The sequence below is a fragment of the Eubalaena glacialis genome, chromosome 4 (genome assembly GCF_028564815.1).
Source record: "Eubalaena glacialis isolate mEubGla1 chromosome 4, mEubGla1.1.hap2.+ XY, whole genome shotgun sequence".
NCBI classification, from domain to species: Eukaryota; Metazoa; Chordata; class Mammalia; order Artiodactyla; family Balaenidae; genus Eubalaena; species Eubalaena glacialis.
Genome location: NC_083719.1, coordinates 42,133,902 through 42,154,534, shown reverse-complemented (window position 1 = coordinate 42,154,534; position 20,633 = coordinate 42,133,902). Strand labels below are relative to the sequence as shown.

General features: G+C 41.6%; 1 protein-coding gene across 1 annotated transcript in view; it reads right to left on the bottom strand.

The window, feature by feature from the left end:
- Positions 1 to 3,610: 3,610 nt before the first annotated feature.
- Positions 3,611 to 20,633, bottom strand: part of SNX18 (sorting nexin 18) — a 142,867-nt gene continuing 125,844 nt past the window's right edge. The window contains exon 2 of the mRNA XM_061189252.1: positions 3,611 to 3,690. Within this exon, the coding sequence (XP_061045235.1) occupies positions 3,626 to 3,690 (65 nt within the window). The 3' untranslated portion in view covers positions 3,611 to 3,625. The remainder of the gene's footprint in view (positions 3,691 to 20,633) is intronic.

Sequence of the window (20,633 nt, the reverse complement as noted above, 5' to 3'; positions counted from 1 at the left end):
AAAATAATCTGATCATGATGAGCTCCATTCTCTGTGTGTATATTTCTAACCAGATTTTCATCTAACAACTCATCCCTTCATTCATTTGTTCATTCATTCAGTAAACTTTTCTTGAGTTTCTATTCTGGGCCAGGCAATGTGCTAGGAGCTGAGGCAACATAATTAATAAGATACATTTCTCGCCCAAGTCAAAATATGAATTATCATTACCATCAACAAACATGTATTGAGCATCTTGTGTAGAAGGTGCTGGGACTGGGCACTTCAGGGACTTATAACAAGGCCTGGTGTGGCAGGGCCCTTGCCCTTCAAGGGTTCGGTCTCCTTGAGGAGATAGCCATGCACATAAAAGGCTAAGTAACATTTAGCAAAGCTAAGTGCCATTTGAGTGGTATGAAGAGGAAGTGCAACCAGCATTCCAGAGACAGGGACATCACTCTTGGTCCGGGCAGGTGGGGAGGCTGTCCCAGTGACGTAACTGTGGTCAAAGCTAATAATAACTCTATTATAAGCCACAGCATTGCAGGGGAGATGGAATAATTCCTTTGAGAGAATGAATCTTTTTGGTTTATATCGACCTCATGGAAATAAATCTAGCACTTAAAGAGTTTCAGGTTTCATTTATGTCATAAGGGTTCATTTGTGGGTAACTAGTTCCTGAAATAAGGAACTTGTGTCTCTAGGTTGGAGTCATCTTGAATGGGGGAGATGAAAGTTCATTATTCTTTTGAAAGTTATTCAACATTAATTGTGTTTGGCACTTTTTAAATAAGGAAAATTAGCCTAAACTGGACGGCTTAGATTGCATCGTTATCTATGAGAGGCTTTTCTCATGTAATTACTATGTGCTAGCTCTATAATTATAAGGAAGACCTGAATTTTCTTCCTATCACTGAAAATAACTGCCTCTCCTGCACTGAAAAAAATACTTGACTTCTCCTTTTTAATTTTCTCATCCTCAAATAACCTACCAAAAGTTAATCCCACCTCCAGTAAATTCTAAATAACTTAAAAATGAAAATGTCATTGATGATGCATGTATTTCTATAGCTTTATTTTTTAAAGTTTGGGTATCACATTCTGTTAGTTTTAGAGAAATTATGATAATTTAATATAACATCTTATATTTATGTGGTTACATTTGAGATGGAAAATCAGATCCATGTTTAATGAGAATTTTCAATTTTTATTTATTTTAAGTCCTTAGAACTATGCAGTGCTAATATATGACTCTATCTGACTCAACTTCAACCAACAAAATAAGCTTGAAAGTTTGAGATACTGAATAAGATGCCTCCTGATCTCCCCTGAATTCTCATAGAGAATGCCACAGGTTTTGGCCATAGACAAGAAGCACCAGCGGTTTCCTCCCTTCCAATAGGAACAACTAAAAAAAATCCCAAAAAAAACAAATAAATGAAAAATTGGGTGAAATTAATTTTTTTTTTAACTTATAAAATCTAAAAGCTAACAAGATAGTGAGGACTTAATATGCAAAAATCTAGAAGGCAAATCCAGGGAGGTAAACTGAGCACACGAAGCTACTTTGACCCAACAGCAACCATCAAACATGAAGACACATGCAAAGCTGAGGTGCTGTTTTGGTGGCCTCAAAAAGCAAAAGGAAGAAGTAAAAGCCTGGGGCCCACCAAAACTGGGGAGTCTCACTTCTTCCCCAAATATATTAAACTGGGATCCAAAGGCCTGTACCCTCAGGCAAATGAAAAGCCAAAAGTACACCAGCCCTTGTGTGAATTTGCCACCCAGATTTGGGTCATCCAGATAGTCCAAGGAACCACAGCCTTGAACAAACATTCCTAAATTATTTTTCAAGTACAATGACCAGCACATGGTCAAATATGATCAGTCACATAAACCAGACAACAGGAGTGAGAATAAGCAGAAATAACAGACAATAGAACCAGACCACAGAGACTTCAAAATTAGAATTATAAAATACATACTATAAAATATCTGTGGTTTCTTATGTTTAGAAAAAATAAACATAGATCTCCAAGGAATAAAAAGCTACAAAGTGGCCAAGAGCACTACCAAATTTTTGTAAAAACAAATGGACAGGGGCTTCCCTGGTGGCACAGTGGTTAAGAATCCGCCTGCCAATGCAAGGGACACGGGTTCAAGCCCTGGTCCGGGAGGATCCCACATGCCGTGGAGCAATTAAGCCCGTGTGCCACAACTACTGAGCCTGCGCTCTAGAGCCCGTGTGCCACAACTACTGAAGCCCGCGCACCTAGAGACTGTGCTCCGAAACAAGAGAAGCCACCGCAGTTAGAAGCCCGCGCACCATAACAAAGACCCAACACAGCCAAAAATAAAATAAATTAATAAATAAATTTAAAGAAAAAACAAATGGACAAACAAAATGCATTCAAACACCTCCAACATATTCATGTACATACACACAGATTGAGAAATTTGCACAAATTGCTCCACTTATGAGCCTGGATTAGCTCAAGTAAAAGTGGCCAGACACTATCTGAAAGATGAATGTCTCCCTGCCTCGCTTTGGGTCCTAAGGCTGTCCTCTAGGAATAGGTTATCTATCCCCCACCCCCTGCCTTTTTGTTTTAGGTATCTAGATTTGGATAAGAATATTTATACCCTTTTGATCACAGTTCAGATAAGCCAAGAATATCCACTAGCAGTGCTAAATAAGCAACAGAGTGTTCTTTGTGAAGGAATACCTTACCTGACTCTGAGTGCATTCTTCCTTTTGTATTTCCCTCAAAGGCAAGAAACAATCCTACCAGCTTTCATAGCACAATCCTTTTACCATAACTCCTTCACTTCCACATCATTCAGCGTGGTAGACACTGTGGTGCTCCACTTAGCTCTCCCTTCAAGACGGAAAGAATTATTCCTACAGGGAGTGCTGCAGACAAACTGCTTTTGGCTGGCCATCCCCACAGGGGATGCACACACACACACACACACACACACACAGCCTTACCTTTTTCCTGGGCAGCCCATATCCAGTGACTAATCAAAAAGAGGTATAAAGTATTTTCTCTCTTCTCCCCAACGTGGGGCCCCTCTGAATATGACTCCATCTTCAGAACTCCCTGCAGGGTTGACTGTGTCTTCCATTGAGATATCCAGCATTGAAGTTCAACTTCTCCTGGTGCTCAATCCTGATTTCTTCTCTTTTCTTCTGCAGGTGTCAAGCACACTTTCAGAAGCATCCTGCACACTGCTCTCTGTGTTCAAGTTTGCTACCCAGGGGACCCAGCCTGTGACACTCACGTCTTCACTGATTTGAACCTCTGGGCCTTATTGGGGTACAGACATTTCTTCTTCAGAGGTGCTCTAATTGTAAGAACTTGATCTAAGTAACAAGCAATCTCCTTTGTTCTTTCTGCTAATCTGGACAACCTTTCAGGAAATTTCTTGGAAATCACTCTGCAAGGCGCATCAAGATTTAGTACTTGTCCTACCAAACTTTTCTTCCAGGTCTTCTCATATCTGACAACGACTTCAGGGAAAGAGCAAAGTCCTGATTCTTAGAGGTGGAAACAAGTGCCCATCCCTAATCACAGCTGAGAACACTCAACGGATCCAAAGTATTTGCATTTTTAATTTTCTTAAGAATCCAGGTTTTCCCTCTTCATGAGAGTGGGCCACTCAAATGCCGGTAGTGTCTATAACTGGACGGGAATTGTAGAAATAGTTCTAAAATAAGGACACGGGAGATAAGCTATCAGTCATCTTGTAGAGAGGCTTGGCTCTGGTGCCCCCCGGGAGAAAACCACTGTCTGATCAGGTTGCTTTAATTAAAATCACAAGTGAGTAAGTGACTTTTTTTGTTTGACTTTTCAAAATTAACGGTCTCATTTATAATAAAGGATACATATTACCATTTTTATCAGTCCAGTTTGAATAACACACTCTGAAAAGATCAATAAGTTTGACAATAAACTTTGTCGAGAGGGTATGAGGAAACAGAAGGGGGTGGTAGAGGGAAAGTGTCACTGGCAAAGCCCACTAGGGACCCCAGGGAAAGTAAGATGGAATATAGATTAAGATAAGGTCTAACCTCTTCTTTTGTGCTTAGTCTAGTTTCACTTGCCTATAGGGGGCCGTGTGCAGAGGCCTTGCACCTAACATGTCAGATTAGTTTCCAGCACCTAACCGCCAGCCTGACACCTCAGCTCCATGGCTGCGTGGAGAAGAGCTGCCCATGTCACCTCAATTCAAGATGGCGATGGCACGCGGTGCACAGAGATGCCGCTGTGAGCAACGCGCCTGCGCAGGAGCGCTCTGCCCCTCCCCCACACTGAGAAGAGCCCTATGAAACAGCCCAACAATAGCTGGCTTGTGGGAAGAGTTGTACTCTAGAACTCGAGCTGGCACCTCTCCACTCTTTGATCAAAGAATAAAACTTTCCTTTGCTTCTGAACTAAACTCAGTCTCGTTCTATTGGCTCGAAGGACACCCTGCAGAAGGACCTTTGTTGGGTACCAACTGGAAAAGGTCAGTAACAAGTTTCATTCCTTCCTCCACCCACTCTACACCCCAAATCATTGAGAAGAGAATCTGATTAAATTATTCTATATTTGAAGACAAGTACACATTCATACCCTTCTTTTCCAGCTTTATTGAGGTATAATTGACAAATATGATATTTAAGTGAACATTGTGATGATTTCGCACACATTTACATTGGGAAAGGATTCCCTCCCTTTGAGTTATAATGGACACCTCCATCACCTCACACATTTAACTTTTTTTTTTTTTTTTTTGTAAGAACATTTAAGTTCTACTCTCTTAGCAAATTTCAATTATACAATACAGTTTTGTCAACTCTGGTCACCATGTTATACATTACATCCTTAGACTTTATTCATCTTGTACCCTTTTATCACAACCATAGCATTTTGAGGTTAATATCATCAAGCTGTGGCAGCTCAATGCTGAATCTGTTTGCACTCGTCCCATTCAGATCGATGGAAATGCAATTTCTTAAGTCCTTTGTTGGTTTTGCAAATGAGTTTTATTTTTGTAGTACATACTAGATCCAGGAACATCTATTTTTAACAAGTAAAAGAGATACATTAAAAACAAACAGAGCTGGGATATTTTTCGGTTTTGGGGGTGGCAGTCAAAGAGCGTTGGGAAAGTTTAACTGGCTTGTTTTACTGGCTTCAATAAAATGGAGGTGTTTAGGGTTATGAGCTCCCTTGATGGGTTTATTTACCTTCAGATGCTTGTATTGGTCTGGGGAGGGATGGGGTTAAAGGAGAACGGGGTACTAGGAAATTAAGGGTTTGTGGTGAAGACAATCAGCAGGCAAATGCAGGCAGCCCCACATTAACATTCCATAGGATTCTGCAAGTTCCGCTGCAAATTGTTGACTGGGAACCCAGAGTTCTGGGGAGAGACTTGCCTCAGGCTGCCAATCAAAGAAAGAAGTAATCCCATCCCAGAAAGGGTATCACTTCCCTGCAATTGATGTGAAGGAAAAAGTCAATTAAGATTTTAAATTATCAAAGTGCTTAAGGCACTCGCTTGACATACTCCAAAATAGTGACACCATATCCTCAAATTCAGGCGCAGAGGCGGTGTGGTTGGTAGTCCTGCAGTGTGAGATCATGGCCGTCTTGTCCCCACGCTGCCCGCTCTCTGGGGCCCTGTCCTCACGGCCACCTCCTGCGCGGAGAGACCACCCTTCGCTCTCCGCCTGCTCACATCAGCGGGTCTGCTCCACTGCCAGCAGGGGCAGGAGACCGAGGGTGGGCTGAGGGTGAGAGGCAGCCGCAGAGCTGGAGAGATGCGCCCCTGGCTCCGTGGCCTAGGTCACCTTGTGGTTGGGTTTGTCCTTCTGGAGAGGGAAGGAAAATGAGAGAAGAAGCGATGGGAGATGAAAAGGAACTTCTCCTGCCCTGGGAGCATGTGTCTGAGGGAACATTCTGATCTGGATGTTTGTAAGTTGAGGAGGGTTTTCCCCAATATTCACACTGTGTGTTAGAGAACCAGGCCGAGGAGCTGAAAATTCGTTTCTATTTTGACTTTGCCTCCGAGTAGCAAAACATTCACTTTCTCTTGATGTAGGACAGGGTTGAGAAGACTTTCTATTAGGCAGTATTTATAAATTGCTTGAAAGCCTTATGTTATGAGATGAAAGAAAATTTTATTATCTTGATAGCTGTTGTTTGGAAATGTTTTGGGGACCCTGAGGGCCTGGGTATTTTTTGGCCATAGAACTTCAAAGAATAAAGTAAAACTGGCCTGCACTGGACATGGAGAGAAATTTGCTTTTGCTTTGGAGATGAAGGGGGAAGACAAGGGAAGGAATGGAAGGAGGAAGGAGAAAGCACAAAGTGCAGGGAGGTGAGGACCAGGTCAAACAGCCCAGTCGTGAGGCCTCACAGGCTGTTGAAGAGGTGCTGGGGGCTGCCCTTCAGATGAAGTTCCTTGCCTTGCTGTGTCATGAGACTCCATTTCTGCTCCAAAATCATCAGTAAAGACTTCTCTGTTCATATTTCTTTTTGGTGGAACTCAGAAACGGACTGTCCTCTTATACTGGCTATGTCGCCTGCATCTCTACTTGCAGAAATCTCTGAGTGGTGTCATCTCAGGCCCTTGGGTGAAAAGATTTGCTGCAGAACCTGTGAGCTTCCTCCAGTGTTTGGCAAGTTTTATGTGATGAATGGTGTCATTGGTCTTTCTGGGTTTGGTGCTGGAGCCCCTGGTATTTATGAGACAAGAGATGACAGGCTTCCTGGCTCTTCCCCAGCTGGCAGGCAGCAGTAACCTCTTCTCACACCTAATTGGAGCCTGTAACTGCATAGAGTGGCTCTCCAAGACCAGGCACTGCCACCCGCTGCCAAGTGATGAAAAACCCTCTGACCTGCCTCCTGATTGTTTTCAAATTAAAAGGTACTTTGGGGACAACGGAAATTCCCCCAAGGGCTTGTCTGAATGATTTTGGCAGCTTCTCCCAAAGTGTTCTGGCCCCGAGCACACCACCCAGCCTCAGACTTTCCACCCAGCGCAGGCCACGCCCTGCCCGTTTCCTGAGCACGTGCTCTAGGCACTGAGCCAGCTCCTTGCCTCCTAAGGGCTCTCTCCTTGCCTGCTGAGCAGGCACCTTTGCTCCAGGTCGACCTGTGGAAAGAGAAGCTGGTGAAGGGCCCTAGAATCTGCTCTGAGTTTTGAGGAGAACACCTCCCAAAGACCCCCGTCAGGTAGCACGCCTGTGAGCACCGAGAATGAAACGCTTCAGGGGTCTTTGCTAGACCTGTTCACCAGGGGGCACCCTTGCTGATCAAGGGATGCTGCTTTCACAGAACCCTTAGGGGTTTCCCTCTCTGCCCTTCAGGATCAGAGCCACAGACAGTCAGATATGAAAGCAGCACTAGGGAGCACCCAATCCAACCCCAAAGGAGGCCTATGGACATGGGCAAGTGGCCCTGTGTTTAGCAATGTGGTCATGGCAGAACTGGGACTTCGGTCTGGGCCTCCTGTGGCCCCAGCTGTGCTCTGTCACCACCCTTGTCTTCCGTGCCTCACTCTGCCACTGGACGGCTGTTCTCCTCTCCTTCTTCCCCCTAGAAAGACAGTTTGATGGGCTATAATTCGAAGATGGAGAAAGTTATGGGAGGCTCCAGAATCTAATGGGTCCACGTAAAGATCTAATTGAAAGAGGATAATATAAGAATCTATTTCTGTTTTTAAATGACTGTAATTATCAGACATAATCCAGATCTTATTCCCTACAAAGCTGTTTTGGGGTCAGGATGTACTGAGTTGACCTTTTCTGTTCTTTCCTGACTATCCGTGTTATTATCATTTCATCATCGTCCCACGGCTCTCTTCTTTCTTTCCTTTCAGTGGGCCCTTTCAGAAAATTCAGTCATCTCCAAAGCTATAACTTTGTTTTTTCCTCCTTGTCTTCCCCTTTCCCACTTACACGCTTCCATTTGGCGTTATTGGTTCGGCATGTTACACTCTTGACCATCTTCTTGAAACTCTCTGCTCCCTCGGCTTTAGTAAGACCACACTCTCGTGTCCCTCCTACCAATCTGGCTGCTTATTCTCAGTCACTTTGTGAGCATTTCTTCTTCTGGAAGTTCTTCCCTAAATGTCAGTACTTTAGTTGGGTATATCTTTGGCTTTGTCCATCTCCTCTCCTCACTACATCCTCTTCTAAAGTAAGCACTCCTGTGGTTTTCCTACTACATCTGCATGCATGACTGTAGTAGACTACTCATTTGGACTTTGTAGTAGATTTTCAAGGCCTAGCAAGTTTCCTAATTTCCTGCCTCTGGTAACAAACCCTCTTCCCCCGGCCTGTGACCCATAGTCTAGGCTGAGCTAGTCATAGCACAGCATCCTCCCGCTGACAGGGATTAAGTTATGTTCTCACTCTTGGGCCAAACATGGCTATCCTGGCTATTCTCCATTGGTATCCCATCACATCCACCAAGGATCGATTCTCCATCCTTCTCTGTCTTGCTCTGAGCCCTAGAAGGCTGATTCTTACAGGCTGCATCAACCAAGTTCCCTTGCCCTCTGGCTTCTGGTGGGTTTGGCAGTGGGAGCTATCAGCAAGAAATCAGAGGTTGGAAAGAAAAAGAGCAGTCAGAGTATATGACATCAGAATGGAGAGTCAAACCAGTAATCCTCCAAAGAAGATGGAGTTGATATGACAATTAAACCATCAGAGAAGGAAGAGTGTCAGCTTGAAGAAATTCCTGAGTCATGTGTATGGGTAGATACATAAGTGCCTGGGCACATGTAAGATACAGGGCTGAAACCTAATTGACACCCTTTCCAGGGCTAGGCCTACATTTCTACTGGACGGCTGTGCTTGAGTGACATATGGATCTCTCAAACCCAACCTGTCAATTCTGCCAACCCCAGCCTATCTTCCTCCTGTATTCCCAACTGTATCAGCCAACTTGCCTTTCAACTTGTGAATCTCTTAGCTCGTCTTTGATTCTTTCTTTTTTCTAATTTCCCACATATAATGAATCTCCAAGCTCTGTTGATTCTACCTTTGAAATGTCTTCCCCTCCATACCCACTCCTTTGCCGTAATCTGGGCCCTTCACAATTACTCACCTTATTGCCACTGCTTCTTAACCAGGTTAATTGGTCTCCTTATCCCCAGACTTACTCCTCCAAAATAATCTACACATTGTCACTGGAGATATTTCTTTCTCTTTTATTACTATGAAATACTTCAAACTATAGAGAAATACAGAGAATAACATTACTCCTATGTATCCACCATATAGATTGCTTCAGAACATTTTTTTAAAGATTTAATAAAATATGGCAAAACATTAAGAAAAAAAAAGCATTTCGGATATAGTTGAAGCCTCCTGTGTATCTCTTCCAATCCCATTTCCCTCCTTTGCTCCTCATAGAAGCCAACACTATCTTCAATTTTGTATTTATTTTTCCCAAGAAATGTCTTTACCACATGTATATGTATCTATTAACAGTATTTACTATGGTTTTGCATGTTTAAAATCTTTATAGAAATGATATCAACAGTATGCTATCCATCTGCAACTTGCTTTTCTCATCAATAATGTCTTTGAGATTTATACCTGTAGATATATACATGTAGCTTTATTTCGTTAATTTTAGCTGCTATAGAAGCTTCCAATGTGTGAATATACCACAATTTACTGATACACTCTTCTGTTGATGGATATTTATGTTATTTCCAGTTTTTCACAATGATGAACATGCCACAAATGAAACTTTCTCACCTGTGTATCCTTGTATATGTGTGAAAATCTCTGAGAAGTAGACACATAGAATAAAATTGATGAGTCTAATTGTAGACACATCTTTATATGTTATCAAATTATTCTCCACATTGGTTGTACCAATTCACATCCCTGCCAGCATTACATAAGAGTTACCATTTCATACTCATCAGACTGACAAAAAAGGAAAAGTCTGACACCCCCAAGTATTAGAGATATTCTGGAGAATTGAGATCTCACAGTTGTTTAATTGAATTTTCTTGATTTCTAGTTAGACGGAGCATTGCTCATATTTATCTCTTATTCTGGTTCCTCTTATGTGTGTTGCTGGGTTATGTCCTTAGCCTATTTTTCTATTGGATATTTTAGCGCTTTTTTCCTATTGATGTAGGAATTCTTCTTATGGGCTGGATATTTTTCCTTTGGTGATTATGAGGGTCAGTTATCTTCTCCCAGTCAGTAGCTGGTGTTTACTCTTTGATAAATTTGACTACATTAAAAATTTTAAATTTATATCCAAAAAATCCCACCATAAATAATATTTTCTTTTGCAGTTGATTCCTCCGTGTCTTACTGAAGAAATCCTTTTCTACCTTGAGATTGTAAAAATATTCTCGTGCTTTTTCTTATGCAATTGTAGTCTGATCAAGGCTGGAAAACTATAACTGTTCAAATAACAGGAGGTAGTCAACAGGTCATTAAAAAACAAACAAACAAATTAAGAAATGTGCATCAGGAAGCCCCACCATTTTCTTTTGAGCTGTGCGATCCTGAGAAGGTCACTGAACCTCTCCTGTGTTTGTCCCTGGCTGGTTGGGAAGCCCTGAACAAACGTTAAGGAGGGCTGCTGTTCACATGACCCGCCCTCGGTTACTCCCTTTGTCCTTTCCTCTGGCATTTTCTGGATTTGTGAAATCTCCAGCTGCAGTTAAAATGCCATCTTCCACATCCTGGACTAGGAAAACCTTGTGCTGACCTGGATGACTCAGCTGGAACATGGCGAAAAACACTCAGAACTTTTAATCTGAGCTGCCTTCATCTGTTCAAGTAAGTGGGGTTACAGAGCCCCTGCCAGGAAGACAGTACAAGAGTGAGGAGTTAAAAAGGGTCCAAATGAAGCCCTGGATTTCTTGGAGGGAGAGGTGGGGAGAATTGGGATATTGGTTCTCACTCCCTCCCTCATCCACATTCCTGGTGTTTAGAGGTTCTGGATAATCAGTCAGGAGTTAGTCTAGGAAAATTGGAACTGCAAAAGAAATGAAGTTTGTTTTGAACTGAACTTCAGCTTTGGCCATTCTGCAACTCTTAACTCCTTTTTTGGTGCCCTTTCTTTTTCTCTCATGTCATGTCCTTAGCACCCCTCACTCTCCCATCACACCATCTCTCCTTATTCTACCTACCAAAACCTGCACTCTGAACAGCACCTGGCACCTGGTAGGCCTCAATATATGTGGCCAGTATTAGCAAGGAATAAAGGAATAGCATCTTTTGCTACGTACTTTACATTTCAGTCCTATTATCATCATGCCCATTTTACAGTTGAGGAAACTGAAGCAAAAGAAGTTAAATAACCAGCCTAAGTTCATGGAAGTATTGACTAAAGGAGCCTAGACACACAAAAATGGAGCCCATTCTCTGAACAACTCTGGCTTCCCAGGCCATGTTCCAGACTGAAAGGCAGCAGAGGGGAGGTTGAGTGCCTAAAGGGAAAGACAGACACATGGACGCCTACACCTCACTCAGTCATGGCTGAGTAATCCTTACCGTAGAGCTCCCTCAGTGTATATGTGTGTGCTGCACCATAGCAGTGGGGATGAAGGGAAATCAGTGGGCAGTTGAGACACAGAGTTCTAGAATGTGGGCTCTGAAAAGCAAAGAGAAAAAAGACTGAAAAAAAAAAGAACAGGATATCCAAGAACCATGGAACAACTACAAAAGGTGTAACATAGGCATAATGTGAATACCAGAAGGACAAGAAAGAAAAAAAGAGAAGAAATATTTGAAGCAATAATAACTGAGAAATTACCTCCAAATTAATATTAGACACCATCCCACATACCCAGGATGTTCAGAGAACACAACTCAGGATAAATACTAAATACTAAATAAATACTAAAATATACTAAATACTAAAGAATAAATACAAAAAAAAAAAAAAAAAACCAACAAAAAAACCCTATGCCCAGGCACATCATATTCAAACATCAAAAAATCAAAGACAGGGACTTCCCTGGTGCTTCAGTGGGTAAGACTCTGCACTCCCAATGCAGGGGCCCAGGTTTGATTCCTGGTCAGGGAACAAGATCCCACATGCATGCCACAACTAAGAGTCTGAATGCCGCAACTAAGACCCAGCACAGCCAAAATAAATAAATACAATTAAATTTTAAAAAATCAAAGACAAAAAAAAAAATATGGGAAAAAACCAGAGGAAACTAACAGCTTATCTATAGGAAAGCAAAAATAAGAATTACGTCTGACTTATCAGAAGCCATATGTGCAAGAGAGTGGAGTGAAATATTTAAAGTGTTGCAAGAAAAACACCACCAACATAGAATTCTGTTCCCTACAAAATTCTCCTTCAAAAGTGAAGGAGAAATAAAGATTTTCTCAAATAAAAATTGAAGGAATGTTTTGCCAGTAGAGCCGACTTGCAAGAAATGTTAGAAGAAGTTCTTTATAGAGAGAAAAGGGATAATAAGTCAGAAACTCAGATCTGCATAACGAAAGGAAGATCATATTCCTTCAGTAAGGGAGTAACCAAATGTACCACTGTGGTGCAGGATATGGATGGTGAGGATGTTGTGCATGTGTGGAGATGGGGTACATGGGAACTCTGTACTTTCTGCTCAATTTTGCTGTGCACCTAAAACTGCTCTAAAAAATACAGTGTATTAATTATTTAATGAGACTTTAATTTGCTTTATAAAACACAAACTATGGGTGATTGGCATGTGGGCTTTTATTTATACTCACTCTGACTGGGTGAAAGGAATGCTAACTTTTTAAATAATTTGTCCTTAGGAAGAGGGAAGGAGGAGCTCTAGGAGAATAGGACTTGGCTAGTGCCTTCTTTTCCCTCTTTCTCCTCCAGAAATCACTAAGAGCCAGCAAGCCAGCAATTCCATAGCCCATTGGTGGATGGAACCTTCCATAAAGATTTGGCTTACACTCTGTCCTGAAGCCAAGTTGAGCTTTCATCCTGTCTGTCCTCAAAGCAAACTAGGGCTTAAATTGATTCCAAGCTCTGATGCTTCCTGATTATAGAACAGTTTAAAGGAATTCCTTGATTGTTCAAAATTTAGAAGACGCTCTTCCACATGGAGATTGCTTTTTTTAAATTAAAACAAACAAGCAAGCAAGCAAACAAACAAAAAACCCTTCAGTTGTACCCCACCTGGTTTCAGAAAAAATTTAAACAAATAAAAATCAGAGTGACAGGGAAATCAGTGTGTGTTTGAGTTCAATTCGGGACAATGTGATCAATGCCAAATTCTTACATTCTTCAAAAATCCTAAGAATCAACATTGTGAGCCAGTTAGGGGGAAAAAAATTTAAAAACAGAGGGGTAAAAGTCAGTTGATCCAAAATAAAAAGTAATGAATTGGAAAAGAAGAAACTAGAATAGTTCAGTTAATGTCCTCCCAAACTATTCTCAACTAAATACAGATGATACCAAAAAATGAGGAGTTAAAAAGAAAATTAAAACCATTCGGCAGGAAGTAGTTCCCTAAGCAACAAATATATGCAGCATTTCCAAAGTAAAAATGCTAGAGTTGTTCAAGAATGAGCAACTTTGGGAGGGGAGAGATCAGAAGGCGGATCACTCTTCCAAAAGGAATGTATCTCACTCTGACATGTCCAGTGGCCACAAACCCATTGCTCACTAGGGTTACGTTCCTACCATCTCTGCAACTTTCCATATCAGGCAGATTTCAGGCAGGCCAATCTGTGTCAAGATAACCAAATTCATGTTGATTCTAGCAATGTTTTTATCCTTGAAATCCAGAACTGAATGCAAAATTCAGTTCTCTCCAATTGCACTTGATCTGGCAACTCATTGTTGAAACTAAAAACAAAATTCTAACAAAGGTTGGTATGGTAGACACTGGTGCTTTTCACCAATATTTCCAACTCTCCTTCTCTGGGCATGAGTAGAATTACTCTTCCCTACTCTCCTGATGTTAGATGTAGCCATATTGTTTGCTTTGGCCAATGACATATAAATGGAAGTGATATGTATGTTTTTCAAGTGGAAGTCTTTAAGAAGTTTACCATTGATTATTCCCCATGTCATTGTCATCAGCAATGTGCCAGTTAATGGAGAGCCCACCAGCCTAGCTCCCTGAGTACACATGTGGAGCAGAGGCCCCTGCTGAAAGTTGATGAACATAACAGCTGAATGAGAAATGAACACTGTTTTAAACTACTGAGAGTTTAAGGTTATTTCCTGTTACAGCATAACCCAGCCTATGCTGTTTAGAATAGCAGATAATTAGGGCAGCAGTAACTGAGGCCCCAAAATACCTCATACTTCTTTATTGTCAGAGAAACTTCTTTTAGAAGAAATGGACAGTTTCCAATCTACTGAGGACCCTGAAAAGTCAACCATCCTTGAAATGTGACTCACTTACTGAAAATGTTGTCAGAGTAGATGTTCATAACACCAGTTAGATTTGTGAGATATCACATGCATGATTAAATATCACATGCCTACTTTATCCTGAATCTTATATGCAATTTTAAGTCATTTTATTTTTGAAGTGTTTTTCTGATCTTTTGTCATTGGTATTAAAGCTGCCTTAATATAAGAGTAATTACTTCAATGCGTGAGTATGAAGATATAAAAATGGTTATATATTTCTATTTAAAATGGTTCAAACTAAAATAAACCAAATCCCTTTAGAAAGATAATTATTGTAGATAGTTTACTGTAAAGATATTAAAAAGATGAATGGAATTGTGGGACTACACATAGATTAAGGCCACCCACATTAAATTCCAGGTTTGTTTACTTAGGTTCAATTTAGAGTTATATTTCATACTTGTTAAAAGTTGTTTTCAACATTCAGTCAAGAATAAGCTCAAATATTGGGTTTGTTATGATATCAAAGTGACCTTAATTTTAGACAAATATTTGGCAAGCAAGAGTCAGAGCAAAAACATTCATTGCTTATGTTTTTAAGCAATGAATTAGAGACAATCTGTGTTTTAAAACATGCTTTTGAGACTAACGCTAACTTTTACAAGCTCTGATTCAGTTCCATCCTTCTGGGAGATACTCCAACAGGCACTTTTAAGTACAATTTAAGTTTCAGGTAGCAAATGTTGCCTTGAACTCATTTATAGCTTATGTCTTCTGGAAACCAATGCAATGTAGCATGAAATAAATAATTCTTAAAGATATGGAATTCATATAAAATATCTTTTGCTACCCAGAGATTTTTTTAAGAGAAAGATGATTTAAATAGGCATCTATGATTTCACTTTGGACCAGGCCTTACTATCTTGTCATTTGTGAGAACTTTCCAGAAAGCAGCAGAGCCAGACGACAAAATCAGTTCCTGTGGGGCTGGGCTGACTCAGGACATCTCCATATGGATGTCCCACAGCAATTTATACTCAACATGTCCCCAAATGAACTCATCATCTTCCCTTTAAAACTATAGTTTTAGAGTCCCCTTCAACTCTTTTCTTGCTTATCATATCCAACAATTCACTGATTCTAGTATTTAGCCCTTGCCTCTTGTCCTACCATTGCCCTGTCCTGGCCCTCACCTCCCTAAGAGTCTTCCTGTCTCCAATATCTCCCCACTCCTATCTTTGTTTCCACTGCACCAAATTAATCTCTGTAAAGCACAAGTTGGATTTTGCTACTCTCACCTCAAAAATGGTTAGTGATTCTTGTGCTACTGTCTTCTGTTTGCCTCTGCATACCCACTCTTACCCTTCTCCCCCATTTTGTGTCCTGAAGACCAACCTGTGGGGAAAACATCAGTGAATTCCCCTGCCCTTTGGCTAATTGTTCTGTTTGGACAAGTGGATCCCTGCAGGAGGAGAGTGAGGCCAAGTGTCAGGATATACATTTCCCGGCTCCCTCCTTGTGCCATTGGCATAAGTCGGCCTCATCCCTCAACTGAAGGCATGGTTCCTGTCTAGAAGCCTTCCCCATACCCTAGTTTGAGTGTGCCATATACTCTGTATTTCTTTGCATCCCTGCTTTTTTTGTTATTTTTTTTTTCTTCCCCTGTCAGTTTGAAATTCTCCTTGTTATTTCTACTGAATTCTTTTTCATCTAATCCTGCATTATCCTTTGTATCAGGCACATCAGTTAGGAAAATAGTGGAATTATGAGAGAGAAGGAACCAAGAGCTTTGAATTACTGTTTGGAAATAGGACCACTCACTAATCAGGAATGCCCCTTACAGACTTCACATGAGTGCGAAATATATGCTACTGGGTTAAACCACTGAGATGTGGGGATTTATCTGCTTCAATTACTAGCATTACCTTAGTTAATTGAGTAGGATTCTTTTAGAATATAAAAATTTCTGTTTCTCAATGAGGTTCCCAAGCAGGTGATTAAGGTGAGTTATAAACACATAGGTGAAAGAGTTGTGATCACTAGGAACCTGCAGGAGTCCACAGAGAACACATTTTCTACTGTGATATTTTCCTGGATAGATAGAGAAAGAAAACACAGCAGCCTTGGTGTTTCTGGACTTGTCCAAGTCATTTGACAAAATTTTCATGATATTATTTTGTTCAAGAGGGAAAATTATTCACAAGATAAAAATGAAATTAAGTGGATTATTTACAGGTTGGATGAATTTACTCAAAGGATGCTGGTTAATAATAGACTGGAATCAACCTAAAGGAAGTTTCCTAGTGGTAGCAGGGCTTGGTTCTCTACCATAAACATGCAAACATTTTTATTAGTTATTTAGATAAAGCTGTAGAGGGTTAGGCAATGCAGAAGTATTTCTGTTCTAGGCAGCATATTTTTAAGAGCAGGAAAGTGAAGACTCTTAGTGGGAGAAGGTCCAGGATAATTTTGGATCTGAAAACCCTATCCTATGGAAAGGTTTGAAAGACTAGGAGACAGGGAACATGGAGAAAAGAAGAATCAGAGAACTTGGACTCTGCCTTCCAATATTCAAAGGATTGCCGATGGGGAGAGGAGTTAGAATAATTCTGTGCTGCCTCCCAGTGCCCCACCCCTGCTGGATTTCTTGGAGCAATAGAGAGAAGCTGTGGGCTGATTAATTTCAGCTCAATATCAAGAAGAGTTTTCTAGCAGAGTTGTCCGAAGACAGAGAGGCTGGACATGTCCAAACACACTCGCAGCACTTGGGAGGGATCTTCCTGGGCAACTGACTTCGGGTCATTTTTAAAGGCCCGGTCCAGGTCTGAGAGCCTTTGATTCTCGCTCACTGTGCAGAACTCAGGTAACTCAGGAAATCAAGCCAGCGGATAGGCGCTAGACATCATTTGTACAGTGACTTTGTTAGTATTGCCAAGAGACAGCTCAGGAGGCAAATAAATACTCCTCCTAGAGATCAGAGTTCATGTTTGTAGAATGAGTGAAAAAAACTATGAACCCAACATTTATTGAACAACTTCTTTGAGCCAGGCATCGTGCCTGAGCATCCTCTACCTCCCTCCTATCTGCCCCCTTCCTCCCACAAAGTGCAGGATTTCTGTTATTTCCTTTGACAAATGATCATTCTAGTCAAGGAAAAATATTGTTTTTGTTTTCTGTTTCTCTTCAAGAGGTTTGGCTGAACTAAAAACTCATCAGTCAGTTTTCATGCTTTATTATGATTGCTGTTGATAACAATAATAGATTTTTTCCACTCTCCAGAGGAGAGCTTAAAGAGAATTAAAATGGGGAGGGATGCTAGGAAAAGGTTTTCTTTGGGTCTGGAATTAGGTAGTGGGTGAAGAACAGCAGAAAACAGAACATCAGAAGAAGAGTGATCACATCTTTAGTGGGAGCTTGGATGGAATATTGCTAAGAAACTTCCAAGAGAGAATGGTGGTCTGGACACAAACATATATCAAAAATGAATAAGTACCAAGAACGATGGCTTTGGATAGAACATGTACATTGTGAAAAAGTAGACTAGTGGTTTTCTATTTGTCCAAAATAGATCAACGTAGAATCAACCTGGCTTAATGGAGTCTCGAAAGCACCTCTGGGGAAACCCTAGGGATCTTTGGACACAGTTTGAAAACCAGGAAGATAAATAAGTCCAGGTGAATATACAGCAGATTCCACCCAATGGATGGCAATTCCGGGGCTCATTTATTACCTTGCAGAGTTCTCTTCCAGCTCTCCTGGTGCAGCATAGGCTCATCTGAGAGACAGTCTGGCTTCCAGTTCTTTACTCTCTGTTTTCATGGACGGCACTCTGGTCCTTGTCTTCATTATTGCCAGTACCCCCTGCTTCCTCTCCCTGCCTCTGGTTTCTGTCACCTCTGATGCATGCTGAATATACGAAACAGACTAATTGTTTTCCTAAAGCATTTTTATCATGCCACTCTCTTGCTGAAGAATCTACAGACGTGCCTTATTACTACCACAGGATTCAAGCTTCCCAGCAATCTACACCCCCATCCTCATGCAATCTCTGTTGTAATCCACTGTGTCTGGTCTCACCTTCAGGCCTTCATACAGGCCGTTCCTGCCTGGAACACTCCCTGTAGACCCTCCCCCATCCCTTCTTCCTCTGCTAACTCCTGCTGATCGTCCTTATATATCATTTTCTTCGGAAAGTCTAGGGACATAGTTGCCCCTCATGTGCACTGACATAGCACTCCATGGCTTCTCTGTCAAAAGCAATTTCATTATAATGTTTTTAGGGCTACTTATCAACAAGTATCTCCCACTAAACTAAACAACAAGAACGGAATGTCCACACCTTTTTTACTCTTGAACCCCCAAATTTGGCAGTGTAATACATGTTGAGTGAGTGAATGAATTCAACATAAATATTTGTTGAACGAGTGAATGAATGAATGGTTGTTGATAGAATGGTGGATGGATAATACTCCTTTTCAGGTGTATGGTTCTTTGTGACACCCCTTCAGGTGGTCTTTCAGTTGTGAGTCTCACAATTTGGACATCTGCTTTAGTCCATTTGGGCAGCTATAATAAAATACCACTGACTGGGTAGTTTATAAACAACAGAAATGAATTTCTGACAGTCCTTGAGGATGGCAGTCCTGGGATCAGGGCACCAGCCTGAGGGCCCTCTTCTGGGTCGCAGACATATCTTCACATGGTGGAAGGGTTTAGGGCTTTCTCTGGAGCCTCTTTTATGAGGCACCAATCCCACTCATGAAAGCTCCACCCTCATGACCTAAGCACTTCCCAAAGGCCCCCACCTCCTAGTACCTTCATCTTTGGAGGTTAGGATTTCAACATATGAACTTGGGGGGAATACAAACATTCAGACCATAGCACATACCAAGTGATTATTCCTTTTATCTATTCCTAGATGAGACAGCATGGCAGGAAGCATGAGCCTTTTGGAAATGAGACTCTGAGTAAGGACGAGGAGGCTGTTGGACATCTGTGGGGATGAGACAAGGGATTCAGGAGACAAGCTCCCTGGCAGCTACTGGTGTTGGTGGGACAAACCCTGGAGGAACTGGAAAAAATAGCTTTCGTCCTTTTTCTTGTAGCCAGCAGGATGTATTGAGATGGTAGCAGCCATTTTGCCTTATTTTGTTATCCAGAACCTCCCTGTGTTGCTATTGAAGAAATCAAGGTCCAGAGAAGCATGAGGACTTGCCAAGAGTTTCAAAAATGGTGGCAGAGCCCGGTCTAGAATCTGATTCTTGAGCAACACTTTCTGTCACCCATTATTTCCTCGTCACTGCTGTCTGAAAGCCCTTAATTCCGATTTGCTAGCTCAAAGTTATGCATGCAATGTTTCCTCCCCAGTGCTTACTGCCCCTGACCTTTGATGCTGTGAAAGCAAAGGCCAAAACCAGGGCATTTCCTCCTGACCAACATTTCCCACAGAGCAAAGCTGTTCCTCTGTGTGTGTTGCAGGGAGGGGAGTGTGAAAGGTGAAAGGGAGGTGTGAAGGGGAGGGGGCTTTGAGGTGTGAAAGGGGGAGTGGGCAAAAGCCAGGGCAAGCAAAACCAGGGGAAACATCAAGAAATCTATCCCTGCACATGTTCTTTTTCTCCTGGGGCTTCAGTGACAACCTCACTTTTTTATTTTGAGACTCTTGACCGACACTGCTGCCTTGAATGGGTGTATGGGGTGGGGTGCACATAAATGCACATAAAAGCATCAGCGATTCATTAGAGCCACAAAGTAAAGAACAAAGGACCCACATCTACTGAAACTACCGTCACCACTTTCATCCCTGTGATTTTATTTGTGGAGCAGGAGGCTGTTGAAGCCACCAAATACCAATCCCTCTGAGTTTGGAGTCAATTGGCAACATCCCTGCAGAGAGGCTCTCACAGGCATCCATGTCCCAAGTGCTTTGTTGCCAAGACCCTGATACAAAAATAGGTGAGTCAAAGCTTCTTCTGTTTATTGTGTGATAAGAGATGCAAGTTTATCCTGAGGATTCTCTTTGAGTTATTCCTTGCTTTGCAAAGATTTAATGATATCTGGTGGAGCTGGGCTCCTTACCACCAAGACAAACATGTTTCTAACCATGGATATCAGTACTGAAGATTCTTGAGGAATTGGTAAATGTCCATGAATCGGGAAGAGAAACAAACAGCTAGTGAAACGGAAATGGCCTTAAGCCCTCAACACACATGAGCAAATGGCCTCTCTTTCCTCATTTCTTTTGCCCATTCATCCATTCAACCAATTTTCTCTCAGGGGTCAAGAAGCCCACAGTCTAGTGAGAGAACA